This window comes from Mastigoproctus giganteus, chromosome 11 (assembly GCF_048544385.1).
Source record: "Mastigoproctus giganteus isolate SK-2022 chromosome 11, ASM4854438v1, whole genome shotgun sequence".
NCBI lineage: Eukaryota > Metazoa > Arthropoda > Arachnida > Uropygi > Thelyphonidae > Mastigoproctus > Mastigoproctus giganteus.
This window is the reverse complement of record NC_143585.1, coordinates 3,325,502-3,338,311: the sequence shown is the minus strand read 5'-3', so window position 1 is coordinate 3,338,311 and position 12,810 is coordinate 3,325,502. Positions and strand designations below refer to the sequence as shown.

At 37.2% G+C, this 12,810-nt stretch overlaps 1 protein-coding gene across 1 annotated transcript in view; it reads left to right on the top strand.

Moving 5' to 3' along the window:
* The window catches only part of Muted (biogenesis of lysosome-related organelles complex 1 subunit 5), a 66,254-nt gene that overhangs the window by 41,404 nt on the left and 12,040 nt on the right, over positions 1-12,810 (top strand). The window contains exon 4 of the mRNA XM_090384313.1: positions 312-370. Coding sequence (XP_090240439.1) covers positions 312-370 — 59 coding nt within the window. The remainder of the gene's footprint in view (positions 1-311; positions 371-12,810) is intronic.

The following is a 12,810-nucleotide window of genomic DNA, read 5'->3' as shown; positions in this document are numbered from 1 at the left end:
GGGAGGGAGGGAGAGAGAGAGGAAACAAGAGTCAGAAGTAGAAAGGAAGAATTATCAAGAGAAGAATGATGATATCCAGCTCAGGACCCTGGGTGTACCAAGCCCATACTCACCAGATGTGAGCCCTGTTTACCTTGGACTAATGTTATTAGTGGAGTCTCCCAGGATTCAGTACTGGGTCCATTGTTGTTGTTGTTTTGATTAAAAGGTATTCATTTATTATGACATTAATTTTATGCATTAATAAATTTATAAGAAAAAAGTTCTGTATTGCTATGTGCAAAACTTTTAATTCTTTTTTAATATTTCAGTGGAAGTGGCACTAAGCATGTGTAACAACATTAGTGAAAGAGAAAACAATGACAAAAAGGTAATTGCATTTTTATGTCTCTGCATACATTAAAAAATTTTTCCTCCTAGTGATATATATTTGAGCCAATGGGAGAAGAGAGCGAGGCAATTACATCACTGAAAATGCAATTAATTATTGATAACTGCCTCCATAACACTCACCAACCTCATGCATGTGCTTCCCTGTCTAACATTTTATGTTCCATTGTAACGTTTTTGACTGAATAAACTTGAGCAGACACAATTTGGCCTCAGTAGCCCTTGTGTCGTTAAGCCAAATACCAACAACAACAACATTGTAACATTGTTTGTATATTAATGAATATTGTATTTTGTAAATACCGTTGTGCCCCCGTATCCGCTGATTCAGTTACTTGCGGTTAACCACGGAAAAAAAAACGAAAAAACTTAACACGTAATACTTGTGTGTCCAATACGATGCTTCCCTTTATTTTTTACGTCACGTACGGTTTGGTTACCAACATTATAATGGTTCATTAGAGATTTAACGGATGCACCATTTTCAAACTTTTGAATAATTTCAAGTTTTTGTTTAATTTCAAAGCACAACTCTTGCATTTGCCCACCATTTTCGCGATTTCTAAATAAAAAAATAAATAGTTACTATATAAAAAAAAAAAAAAATTCCGACATCCCTGACATAAATAACAAAACAAAATTTGTCCTTTAAATCATGCTGGTTTTTTGGAGATTAGTGATATAATGCATAGAGTTTATCTAGAAATATTTTAAAATGATTCACTTCTTTTATATTTTTTATAGAATCATCTAATGCTAATTTCAAACGATGAGCCAGGCAATGCCAAGTAATGATGTTTGGAAATTGTTGTAAAAGTCTAGTTGAAACACTGGACTTTTTCCCCAGCATTACACTAGCACCATCGGAACAAAATCCAATAAGATTTTCTTTTAAATATTTTTTGGAAAAACCATAGCTGTTTAGAGCTGTAATTATGCTAGCATGTATGCATTCAGCGGTTGTCTGTTCTAATTCTATAAGATCTATAAAAATCACACAAAGCTCAGCAAGTTCGACACGTAGGTAAAGAATTAAGACACTTTGTTTGGATAATGTTGTCGACTCATCGATTATTATGCAGATTTTGGCATTCTTTCCTTTATTTTTTAAAGATTTCCTTTTTTATTTCATTTGAAATATGTTCGGCGATTCTAATGCCCGTAAATCTGGAATGCAGCAAAACTCCTATATCAATGCCATTTTGACTCTAATTCCAGTTCAGCTGGTAAGTCAGACCTTGGCTGATTTCTTTTTACAAGACTGTACACTGAATTAAAAATTTTGGCACTAGTTTGAATTTCTTTATCATTCAGTTTGTCATGACGTGATTCTTTGTTTGTTTTTAAGAATTTTTTATGTGCCATTGACTTCATATTCACAAGCAATTATATTGATACACCAACCGTGTTGTATTAAAATAATAATTTACCTTTAATACTACAAAATAATGTACATAACATAGATATTTACCATTAAAACTATTTACAATAAAATATATAATATAAATAAAATAAAAGCGATAAAAGCATTATAAAACGTTAAAATATATTAAAATACTTAAAACACTTAAAATACCGGATACCGAAGCTTTCAGAGGCATCCGCCTCCTTTCTCAACAGTACATTTTTTACTTGCAACACATCCTTAAATAATAGCAGGTTCACAGCTCACGTGGTTCCACAGGCATGTGGGCGGTATTCCCCCCGTGCCTACTAGAACCAGAAATGGCTGGGGAGCATGCCAGGCAGAATCGGTCATCTCGTCCGAGTACTACAGCCTCAAGGAGGGGATGCATACGAACTCCCCTGTCTCTATTAATGATATTGTTCTCGGATGAACAAATTCATAAGCTCTCAAGCCATTTGCGGTCCCAAAATCTATGAGCAAGGTCGACGATGACAGCTTCATCTGTGGAGATCTGATGATGCTTCTCCCAAAAATGTTCTGCCACAGCAGATTCCATGAATGCTATAAAGACCATGGATTATGGGAAGTCTGCTGTGGCAGAACATTTTTGGGAGAAGCATCATCAGATCTCCCCAGACAAAGCTGTCATCATCCACCATGCTCATAGATTTTGGGACCGCAAATGGCTTGAGAGCTTACAAATTTGTTCATCCAAAAACAATACCATTAACAGAGACAGGGGAGTTCATATGCATCCCCTCCTTGAGGCTGTAGTACTTGGACGGGATGACCGATTCCACCTGGCACACTCCCGAGCCATTTCCGGTTCTAGTATGCATGGGGGGAATACTGCCCATGTGCCTGTGGAACCACGTGAGCCGTGAACCTGCTATTATTTAAGGATGTGTTGCAAGTAAAAAATGTACTGTTGTGAATGGAGGCAGATGCTTCTGAAAGCTTCGGTATCTGGTATTTTAAATGTTTTAAGTATTTTAACATTTTATAATGCTTTTATCACTTTATGTACATTATTTTGTATGTTATGTATATTATTTTGCAGTATTAAAGGTAAATTATTATTTTAATACAACACGGTTGGTGTATCAATATAATTGCTTGTGAATATGAATTCTCCCAACTCATAGGCCTATTTTAAGATAAAGGTGCCATTGACTCATCGTGAATGGATAGTTTTTTGCGCAAAGATGCTTGTCTACTATTTTTATTCTTTCCATTTGGCTCTACCTTAATTTCAATGCATTCTTTTGAACCATGATGTTTTTCTTGTTCAACAGCTAAGTTTTTATATTTAGCACAAACAGAACAACCTAATTTTCCATTTTGGATGTACTGAGTTTTTAAAAAAATTGCTTGTTTCTCATTCCAACAATCAGGTAGTTGCTGTTCCGCTTCATAACTAACATATTGATCATTTATAATTTATAATATCCTCATTATTAATGTTTGTATTCGTAGAATGATTTTAAGAAATAACTTCACTACGAAAATCAATTTTCTCCATTACACTGGCAGAATCCGTAGAAGCAGATTTCTTTTTTTTGTCTTTTCCAAAAAAATTAATAAATTGGACTGTCTTTTCATTGCTAATAAATTTAAAAAAGTGTTATATTATTTAAAAATTATATTTAAAATTATAGATTTTAATAAATACTTGATAATGAGCAATACACTTCTCTCCGGCACAGAAACTCAACTAATTACTTTCTCTGTCGCACCTATCCTTATACACAGATTGGCTTATTTCAATTGCTCACTTATCCCTACTATGTGGTAGGGATAAGTGAGCAACCATTCGGATAGGTTACATGAAACACAGTATGCTGAGTGACATTTCACAGTGTTGTCTGTTTGGGAATGGCAATCCTATGCCTGCGGCAAAAGTAATATAAGTATGCCCCCATTATATGTAGGTTGTCAATTTTCATGAATTTATAAAAATTACTTTTGAAACGAGCCATGATTTGCATATATTTATTAATAAAATAATACAATGAATATAACAAAACAAAATATCAAATAAAAAGAAACTTACAAATACTCGTTTTTATCTACAGAAACTTTCTGCTATATAAACTACAAAGAAAATATGTACATATTACTACAAAGAAATAAAAAAACCCCCACAGATATCATAGATAGTTTACATTTATATATCTAGAATAAAATCATAGAAACAAAATATTGAGAAATATAATGTAGAATACTTTGACATAGAATAGAATACTTTAACGTAAACTAACAATATGCAATGATGTATTTTTAATTGAATTTTTTTTGCTTTTGCCGAAGCAAAATCATCAATAATGTTATCATAGTTTATGTTTTGTCCAACGTGATTTTCAATGGATATAATTGATATGTTGGTCGTTCTTGTCCGGTTGTTGATCTAAGGTGATTTTTAATCCATTTAAGTTTACCAAAGGACCTTTCACAATAAGCTACTCTTACAGGCAGGGTAAGAAAAATCGTAACACTATTTCTATGTTTGGATAAGATTCTATTAGACAATACTCTTGAATGATTCGGAGAAGTTTAAAGGGGGTTGCAGATTTTATATCCCGCAGAATTGATAAAACATGATTTTTGAAACTTTGAATTTCTGTTGAAATATCTCACGCATTTAAATCTTTGTTGGGTTTTAATGCAAGGTCAGAAGCAGCCTTCTGCAAAGTCGGATATATTAATTAATGCGAGTGAAGTACGAAATAGAAAATCAAATTCTGAAGAAATAGTATTCACTTTTTCAAAACTAGTGCTGAAGTCATTGATAAGAACATCCAAAATGTATTTAATTTCAATACAAAATTTTTGTTCAGCAGATAAGTTGAAATCGTCAGCAGATTCGTAAAGTGACATTTCTCTTTTTCTTTCTTTCTTTCTTCTGGAAATGTAGCTGGTATACCCGTTTTTTTGCTGTGGTAACAACATATCTGAAAATAACTTGAAATTCATTTTCCCGTATTTCTTTGAGATGTTTTATCGATCTGCTTGTTAAGAGTTACGTATGCAAAGCTTTAGCTTGCAATGCTTTATTTACATTGTCAATGTTATGAAGAATTTTATTCCATGTAGACAATCTGCATAAAAATGGATAGTCTGTTTGTACAAGCAGACTTTGAGCAATACTGATAGTTTCCGCATTTGCAGGCGTACCTTCAATATTAATTGAGACTTCATGAACTTTTTTTATTTGTAAGAACAAAGATTTTATAGCTTGTTCTTTGGACGATCATCTTCTGTCTGTATATCCTTTAAGTGTAGGGCTACCAGACGTCCTCATTTCCAAGGACATGTCCTAGTTTTTAGGGCGTCCTTGCGGATTTTACACTTGCGTCTTAGTTTTTTGTAATTTAAAAAATCATCTCATCATAAAATGAATGTTCATTAAATGTTCTGTGCGTTGCACCTTCGGCCAACACAACAGAATAAATCTCTGCCCTTGGCTGGCGCTCCCCAGGCCAGGCCAGCAAACCTCTCTCTCTTATTTTTATTTATTTATTTATTTTAATTATTATTTTTTAAATTATATATATATATATATATTTTTTTTTTTTTTTTTCTCGCTCTAACAATTATACTGGATTGGGGCTCCCCTGGGCCGGGGGAGTCCTCCTCCTCAATTCTCCTACCCCCCCTTCACTTTGCACTTATTTATTTTCTTTTGCTCCCTGGGGAATGAGTTTCTCAGGGAGGAGGGTGAGCAGATAGTAGGGAAGGTCTTGCCTTCCCACGGCTAGGGACGAGTACCTGGAAGCGGTTGTCCAGGTGATTGCTGCTTCTTGGTAGCCAAAAGGCCAAACCACTACACTACACACAGAACACACACAAGCTCACAGACAAATTTTTTGTCCTATCAGTTTCTCCCATGCAGGATGAAAAACTTTTATTTTATTTTTTCTCTCTTATCTCTTCCCTTATTCCGTTCAACCGGCACTTTTTTTTTTTTTTCCCTACACGGCACACACTGGCCTTGCCTTGACAGAGTCTGTAAAAACTGAACAGAGCAACGAGGTGGAGATGAACTTTTGTTCTAGGAGCTGCCCATGCAAATACAACAGAATAAATAAAAATAATGTGCTGTTTGCATTAAGTGCAAATGGACTGTATTATCAGAAAATTTTACCTTTTTATTATTCCCAAATTACACGTGGACTTCATCATTTGTCTACTTGAAAATCAATGATAGTAGATTATTTGACCAATTTATGAATTTTAAGGAATTTGTTTCTGAGAAAAAGAAAGATGATAATTGGGAAAATTTATTAGCCAATAGAAAGTCAGCTGAATATTTTAATCAATGCAAAGAGTACCGAAGTATGTTCTGAGCTTTTAAAAATTGCTCAATATACATTTTTTATTTTTGTTAAATCAATGGAAACAAATATTGTAAACAAAAACTTATAATTTGAAAATGGATTGTAAAACATTTTGTAATTACTTACTTTGTAATTCAAACTTACTGAAAATGATTGTCAGTAATGATAAACAAGTATTGCAATTTTTTAATAATAAATATCATTTTTAAAATATCCTCGTTTCTAAAACTAAAAATGCCCTAGTTTTTGAATTCTAGATCTGATAACCCTAAATTAATTGAAATCTTCAAAGTATTCATTAAAATTTCCCAGCGACTAGTGGAACCAAAAAAAAAAGTAAATATTCTTTGAGCACCAAAAAAACTTATCATTCCAAGAGTTATTGACTTTTTTTTTTTTTTTTATGAGAACCCCAAACACGAGAGGTATTGGAACCTATAGTACTTAGTACCGTGCTTGGAGGTTGAGAAGACGAAAGAAGATATTTGTTGATATTGGACTTGAACTTCTGTAGATTGTAATTTTCAGGAAATACGTATGAAGGAAGGTTGTTCCAGAAAACGGCAGTTGAATGAATAAATGAGGAAGATGAAAAGTTGGTTCTGTGGGTTTGAAGTTGGACAGTAAATGGATGTTGGCTGGTGGCAGCACGTGTTCGGACTGTTTTGAAAGAGAGAGCGGGAATTATAGAAGCCAATTCAGAAGAACAGTGCCCATGGAAGTATCTGTAGAAGAGGCATGCAGTAGAAACAGTGCGTCTATGAGAAAGCAAGTGGAGAGACTCTGTTAGAGATGAATCATTAATTAACCTAACTGCCCTCTTCTGAATGGAATCAAGAAGCCTGAGAGAGGTTTTGGGGGCACCACCCCAGATGTGGGAACAATATTCCATGGCAGGGCGGATTTGCGATTTATACAGAGTGAGCAGCTGTTTGGAAGAAAAGTAACGCCGAGAGCGAAAGAGAAAACCAAGTTTTTTAGATGCAGAGGAAGCAATATTTGTAATGTGCTTGTGCCAAGAGAGATTAGAAGTCAGGGTAATCCCCAAAAGAGATATATCATTTTGCCTAGAAATCGGAGTGTCACTAAAGATAAGCATAGGAGCCGAAGAATCCTTTTTGCGAGATATAAGACAAGATTGAGTTTTAGAAGGGTTGAAATCAACTAAGTTGTCTTTGCCCCACTGGAGAATTACCTGAAGATCGGCATTTAAGGAATTGGCAGCAGGAATTTAAGGAATGTGCTATCATCTGCAAAACTATGGATAGGATTTCCAGTCAATGGAAGAAGGTCATTGATATACAGGAGGAAAAGAGTGGGGGAAAGAACTGAACCTTGGGGGACACCAGCATTAGTGGAGAAGTTAGAAGACAGAGAGCCATCTACCATCATCCTCAGTGAGCGATCAGAGAGAAAACTGGATAACCAGTTACTAAAAACAGTTGGCAAACCATAAGATGGAAGCTTGTTTAGAAGACCTTTATGCGAAACATGATTGAAAACCTTTGAGATGTCACGAGCAACTTCTTGTGTTTCACCGAAGTTTTCCATTGAATTAGTCCATAAATGGGTAACATAAGCCAGAATATCACCAGTGGATCGACACTGACGGAATCCATACTGGCGTTCTTGATCAGATGGAAGGTTTCTAGGTAGTTTAAGAGTTGGCGGTTAATTGATTTCTCCATTACTTTAGAAAGAGTAGAAGTAATTGCAATGGGACGATAATTGGATGGGAGGGATTTGTCACCCTTTTTAGGAACTGGCTGGATATGAGCAAATTTCCAAGCAGAAGGAAAAACACCTATGGAATAAGAAAGTGAAAAAAGGTGGCACAGAATAGGAGTAAGTTCAGGAGCACAGGTTTTGAGAAAAAGTGGAGAAATACCATCAGGACCTGGAGCTTTCTTAGCATCAAGATTCATCAAAATCCTTCTGATATCCTGTTGACGGAAGACCACAGGAGGCATTGAATGGAGCGTGTTAGGAATGGTGGGAAGTGTTTTACCAAGGTCATTAATACATGAGCTGGAACAAAAATGGGATGCTAGCAGGTCAGCTTTATCCTTAGCTGAAGTGACAACAGAACCATCTGGTTTGGACAGAGGTGGGAACAGAGATGGGCAAAAGTTGCGGCCAATAGCTTTGGCAAGAGACCAGAATGCTCGGCTACCATTAGGGCAAGAAGCAAGTTTTCTACTCTTAGCTTGTTCAAACTCTAGTTTGGACTGATTAATAACTGCTTTACAATTGTTGCGAGCTTTGGTGTAGGCAGAAAATGAAACTGAAGAATTAGAAACAAGCCAATTACGATATGCAACATTCTTCTCTTGGACAGCCTTAGCACATTTATTGGAAAACCAAGGTTTAGATAAAGGACGAGATTTTAAAGTGGAGTGTGGGATAAAGGATTCCATTCCTTCAAGAATAATTTCACTGACACGATCTGAGCAAACATTAACATCAGAAGTTTTGAAACAGTAATCAGACCAAGGAAAAGAAGAAAAGAAGTCTCGCAGGTCATCCCATTTTGCATTCTTGTAATGCCAAACAATACGAGGTTGGGAATAGCCATAAGATAAAGGTTCCATTGGAGAAGAGACAATCACCAAGTTGTGATCTGAAGTGCCTAAAGGAACTCTCACTTCAACCTTGTACTTAGAAGGGTTGTTTGTGAGAAAAAGATCAAGCGTATTGGCTGTATGATTAGGATTGTCCGGTATTCTTGTAGGTAAATGAACAATCTGTGCCAGGTCATTAGTAATTGTAAAAGCCTCAGCATCTCGACCTGCTGGGTTGGTGTGACTAGAAAATGGAAGCCAGCTGGAGTTGTGAATGTTAAAATCACCAAGGAAAATTACCTCACTGTTAGGAAAGTTGGACTGGAGAAAGTCAAGTTGCAAAGAGAGGAAGTCAAAGAGCTCCAAGTGATTAGTGGAGTTGGGAGAACGGTAGAGACAACAGATGAATTTTACACAATGAGGTAGAGAGATTTTAAGCCAGAGAAGATCAAAGGGAGGAGATTCCAAATTGCCAAGTCTCTGACAGGGAATATCAGAACGGACATATGCACAAGTACCATCTTTGAGGCGAAAGGAATCATACAACAAATAATTTGGACATCTGAGATGAGCAGTAGTTGAATCAACTGATAACTGAGATTCGGTCAGAAAAAGTACATGGGGTTTGGAAGACTGCAAGTGGAAATGGACATCATTGAGATTGGAATTGAGACCACATATATTTGTGAAATGAATTAGGAAGTCCTTGGGAGGCTTAGATCTTTTCGCAGATAAGCTTGCTCTATTATTTTGACAATTCATGGTGTATTCAATAGTAAGAAAAAATTGGGTGGGACATGCTGTATGAAGTAATGAAATTTTTGGATATGGCGTACATGTGGTAAGAATATACCCAGATCCTTGACATAACGTGGCCTTGACAATGCTCCCCGCATACACACTACTCAGACTCCCTCCAGTCACTATCTGGCAGAGTAGAGGTAGCAAGATTATACACTAGCTGATCCGGAAGTCTCCTAGAGAGTTACCAATAGGTTTGGTCCGGTGTACTATGTAGCGGCCGGCCTGCGAACACCGTTTTAGAGCTGTACCCTCGAAATGTAAGGAATATTGGATCTCGCCACGACATTCATCATAACCTCAAAAATCATCAATCATACTGCATGATGGAAGAGATAGGGAAGGGTTGGCCGGAACTTAGCTCTAGAGACTAAACATGGGTTCCACCACTTCAAGCCTCCAATAAGCAAAGTGGTGGAATTTCACTGGTTGATGAGAGTCATCTACCACCTAGTACTGCCTGGTAACATAGAGGGGCGGCGTTCCTCCATGTGGTGTGGGCGCCACACCTCGACCACTGCTTACGTTGGTTCACACCTGGGTGGTCACCCACCATGTACTTGTGCATGAAGATTATACCCAGGATTACTAACAGTCCCACCATCATGAAGGTGCAAGCAGAGGATTTGGCTGTCATAGACCGTCCGGACTTCGCCGAAATTGGGTATACTTGACTTGAGTGTCACCCGAATATCAGTTCCATCAGCGTTTTAGACTCCCAGGTAGCAAGAACAGCTTGTCTGGCATATCTGAGAGAATGTCTGTGACAACCTCAAGGACTGCCAGCTAAATCAAGATTATATGCTGAATATGGTACAAACCTTACATTTTTTTTTAAATTATTGCCTGTATGCCCTTATATTTTGAAACATTTCTTTCACAGTGAAGACCTCGATGCTGTTTCAAAATCTACCAACGTTTCATCTTCGGAAAGTTTATTTAATATCTCAGGTGCTCCATTCCTGAACCCTCCCCCTCTCTGACATTGCTACCATCACTAGTTCTTTGAATAGTGTCTAAACTGTCGGAAGCACTCGAATATTCAGCTACTGACACCATGGTGTTTTTTTTTTTTTTTTTTTTATGTAAACCCCAAACACGAGAGGTATTAGAACCTATATTTGTTGACATTGGACTTGAACTTCTGTAGACTGTAATTTTTAGGAAATACGTATGAAGGAAGGTTGTTCAAGAAAATCCCAGTTGAATGAATAAACGAGGAAGATGAAAAGTTGGTTCTGTGATTTTGAAGTTGGACAGTAAATGGATGTTGGCTGGTGGCAGCACGTGTTTGGAATGTTTTGAAAGAGAGAGCAGAAATTATAGAAGTTAATTCAGAAGAACAGCACCCATGGAAATATCTGTAGAAGAGGCATGCAGCAAAAACAGTACGTCTATGAGACAGCGAGTGGAGAGACTCTGTTAGAGATGAGTCATTAATTAACCTAATTAATCTTTGCCCCACTGGAGAATTACCTGGAGATTGGCATTTAGGGGAAGTGGTAGCAGATTTTTGAGAAGTTGAAGCTGATTGAGCAGGGCAAGATTTCTCAAAATGGAAAGTGGAATGCAATGTGCTATCATCGGCAAAACTATGGATAGGATTTCCAGTCAATGGAAGGTCATTAATATACAAGAGGAAAAGAGTGGGGGGAAAGAACTGAACCATGGGGGACACCAGCATTAGTGGAAAAGTCAGAAGACAGAGCCATCTACCATCACCCTCAGTGAGTGATCAGAGAGAAAACTGGATAACCAATTACAAAAAACAGTTGGCAAACCATAAGATGGAAGCTTGTTTAGAAGACCTTTATGCGAAACATGATTGAAAACCTTTGAGATGTCACGAGCAACTTCTTGTGTTTCACCGAAGTTTTCCATTGAATTAGTCCATAAATGGGTAACATAAGCCAGAATATCACCAGTGGATCGACACTGACGGAATCGTACTGGCGATCGTTGATCAGATGGAAGGTTTTTTAGGTAGTTTAATAAGAATTGGCGGTTAATTGATTTCTCCATTACTTTAGAAAGAGTAGAAGTAATTGGATGGGAGGGATTTGTCACCCTTTTTAGGAACTGGCTGAATATGAGCAAATTTCCAAGCAGAAGGAAACACCTTTGAAATAAGAAAGTGAAAAAAGGTGGCAAAGAACAGGAGTAAGTTCAGGAGAACAGGTTTTGAGAACAAGAGGAGAAATACCATCAGGACCTGGAGCTTTCTTAGCATCAAGATTCGTCAAAATCCTTCTGACATCCTTTTGACGGAAGACCACAGGAGGCATTGAATGGAGCATGTTGGGAATGGTGGGAAGTGTTTTACCAAGATCATTAATACATGAGTTGGAAGAAAAATGGGATGCTAGTCGGTCAGCTTTATCCTTGGCTGAAGTGACAACAGAACCATCTGGTTTGCACAGAGGTGGGAACAGAGATGGGCAAAAGTTGCAGCCAATAGCTTTGACAAGGGACCAGAATGCTCAGCTACCATTAGGGCAAGAAGCAAGTTTTCTACTCTTAGCCTGTTCAAACTCTAGTTTGGACTGATTAATAACTGCTTTACAATTACTGCAGACTTTGGTGCAGGTAGAAAATGAAACTGAAGGATTAGAAACAAGCCAATTACGATATGCAACGTTCTTCTCTTAAACAGCCTTAGCACATTTATTGGAAAACCAAAGTTAAGATAAAGGACGAGATTTTAAAGTGGAGTGTGGAATAAAGGATTCCATTCCTGCAAGAATAATTTCACTGACACAATCTGAGCAAACATTGACATCAAAAGTTTTGAAACAGTAATCGGAACAAAGAAAATAAATCTCACAGGTCATCTAATTTTGCATTCTTGTAATGCCAAACAATACAAGGTTAGGAATAGCCATGAGATAAAGGCTCCATTGGAGAAGTGACAATCACCAAGTTGTGATCTGAGGTGCATAAAGGACCTCTGACTTCGACCTTGTACTTAGAAGGGTTCTTTGTGAGAAAAAGATCAAGCGTGTTGGCTGTATGGTTACGATTGTCCGGCATGGCGCCTCAGTAGCCAGGTGGGCAGGAGTGTCAGTGCGTAGCACACACTTCTTAATTAGACCAGAGTTCGAGCCCATGACCACCAAATACAGAGGATGCGGAAAGGTCAGGGAATGAGCACCGCACATCCCTGGAGCAATATGGCCTTAGTTGCTAATGCTCCTAAAAACCAAATACCAAACAAACAAATGATTATCCGGTATTCTTGTAGGTTAATGAACAATCCATGCAAGGTCATTAGTAATTGCAAAAGCCTCAGCATCTCGACCAGCTGGGTCAGTAT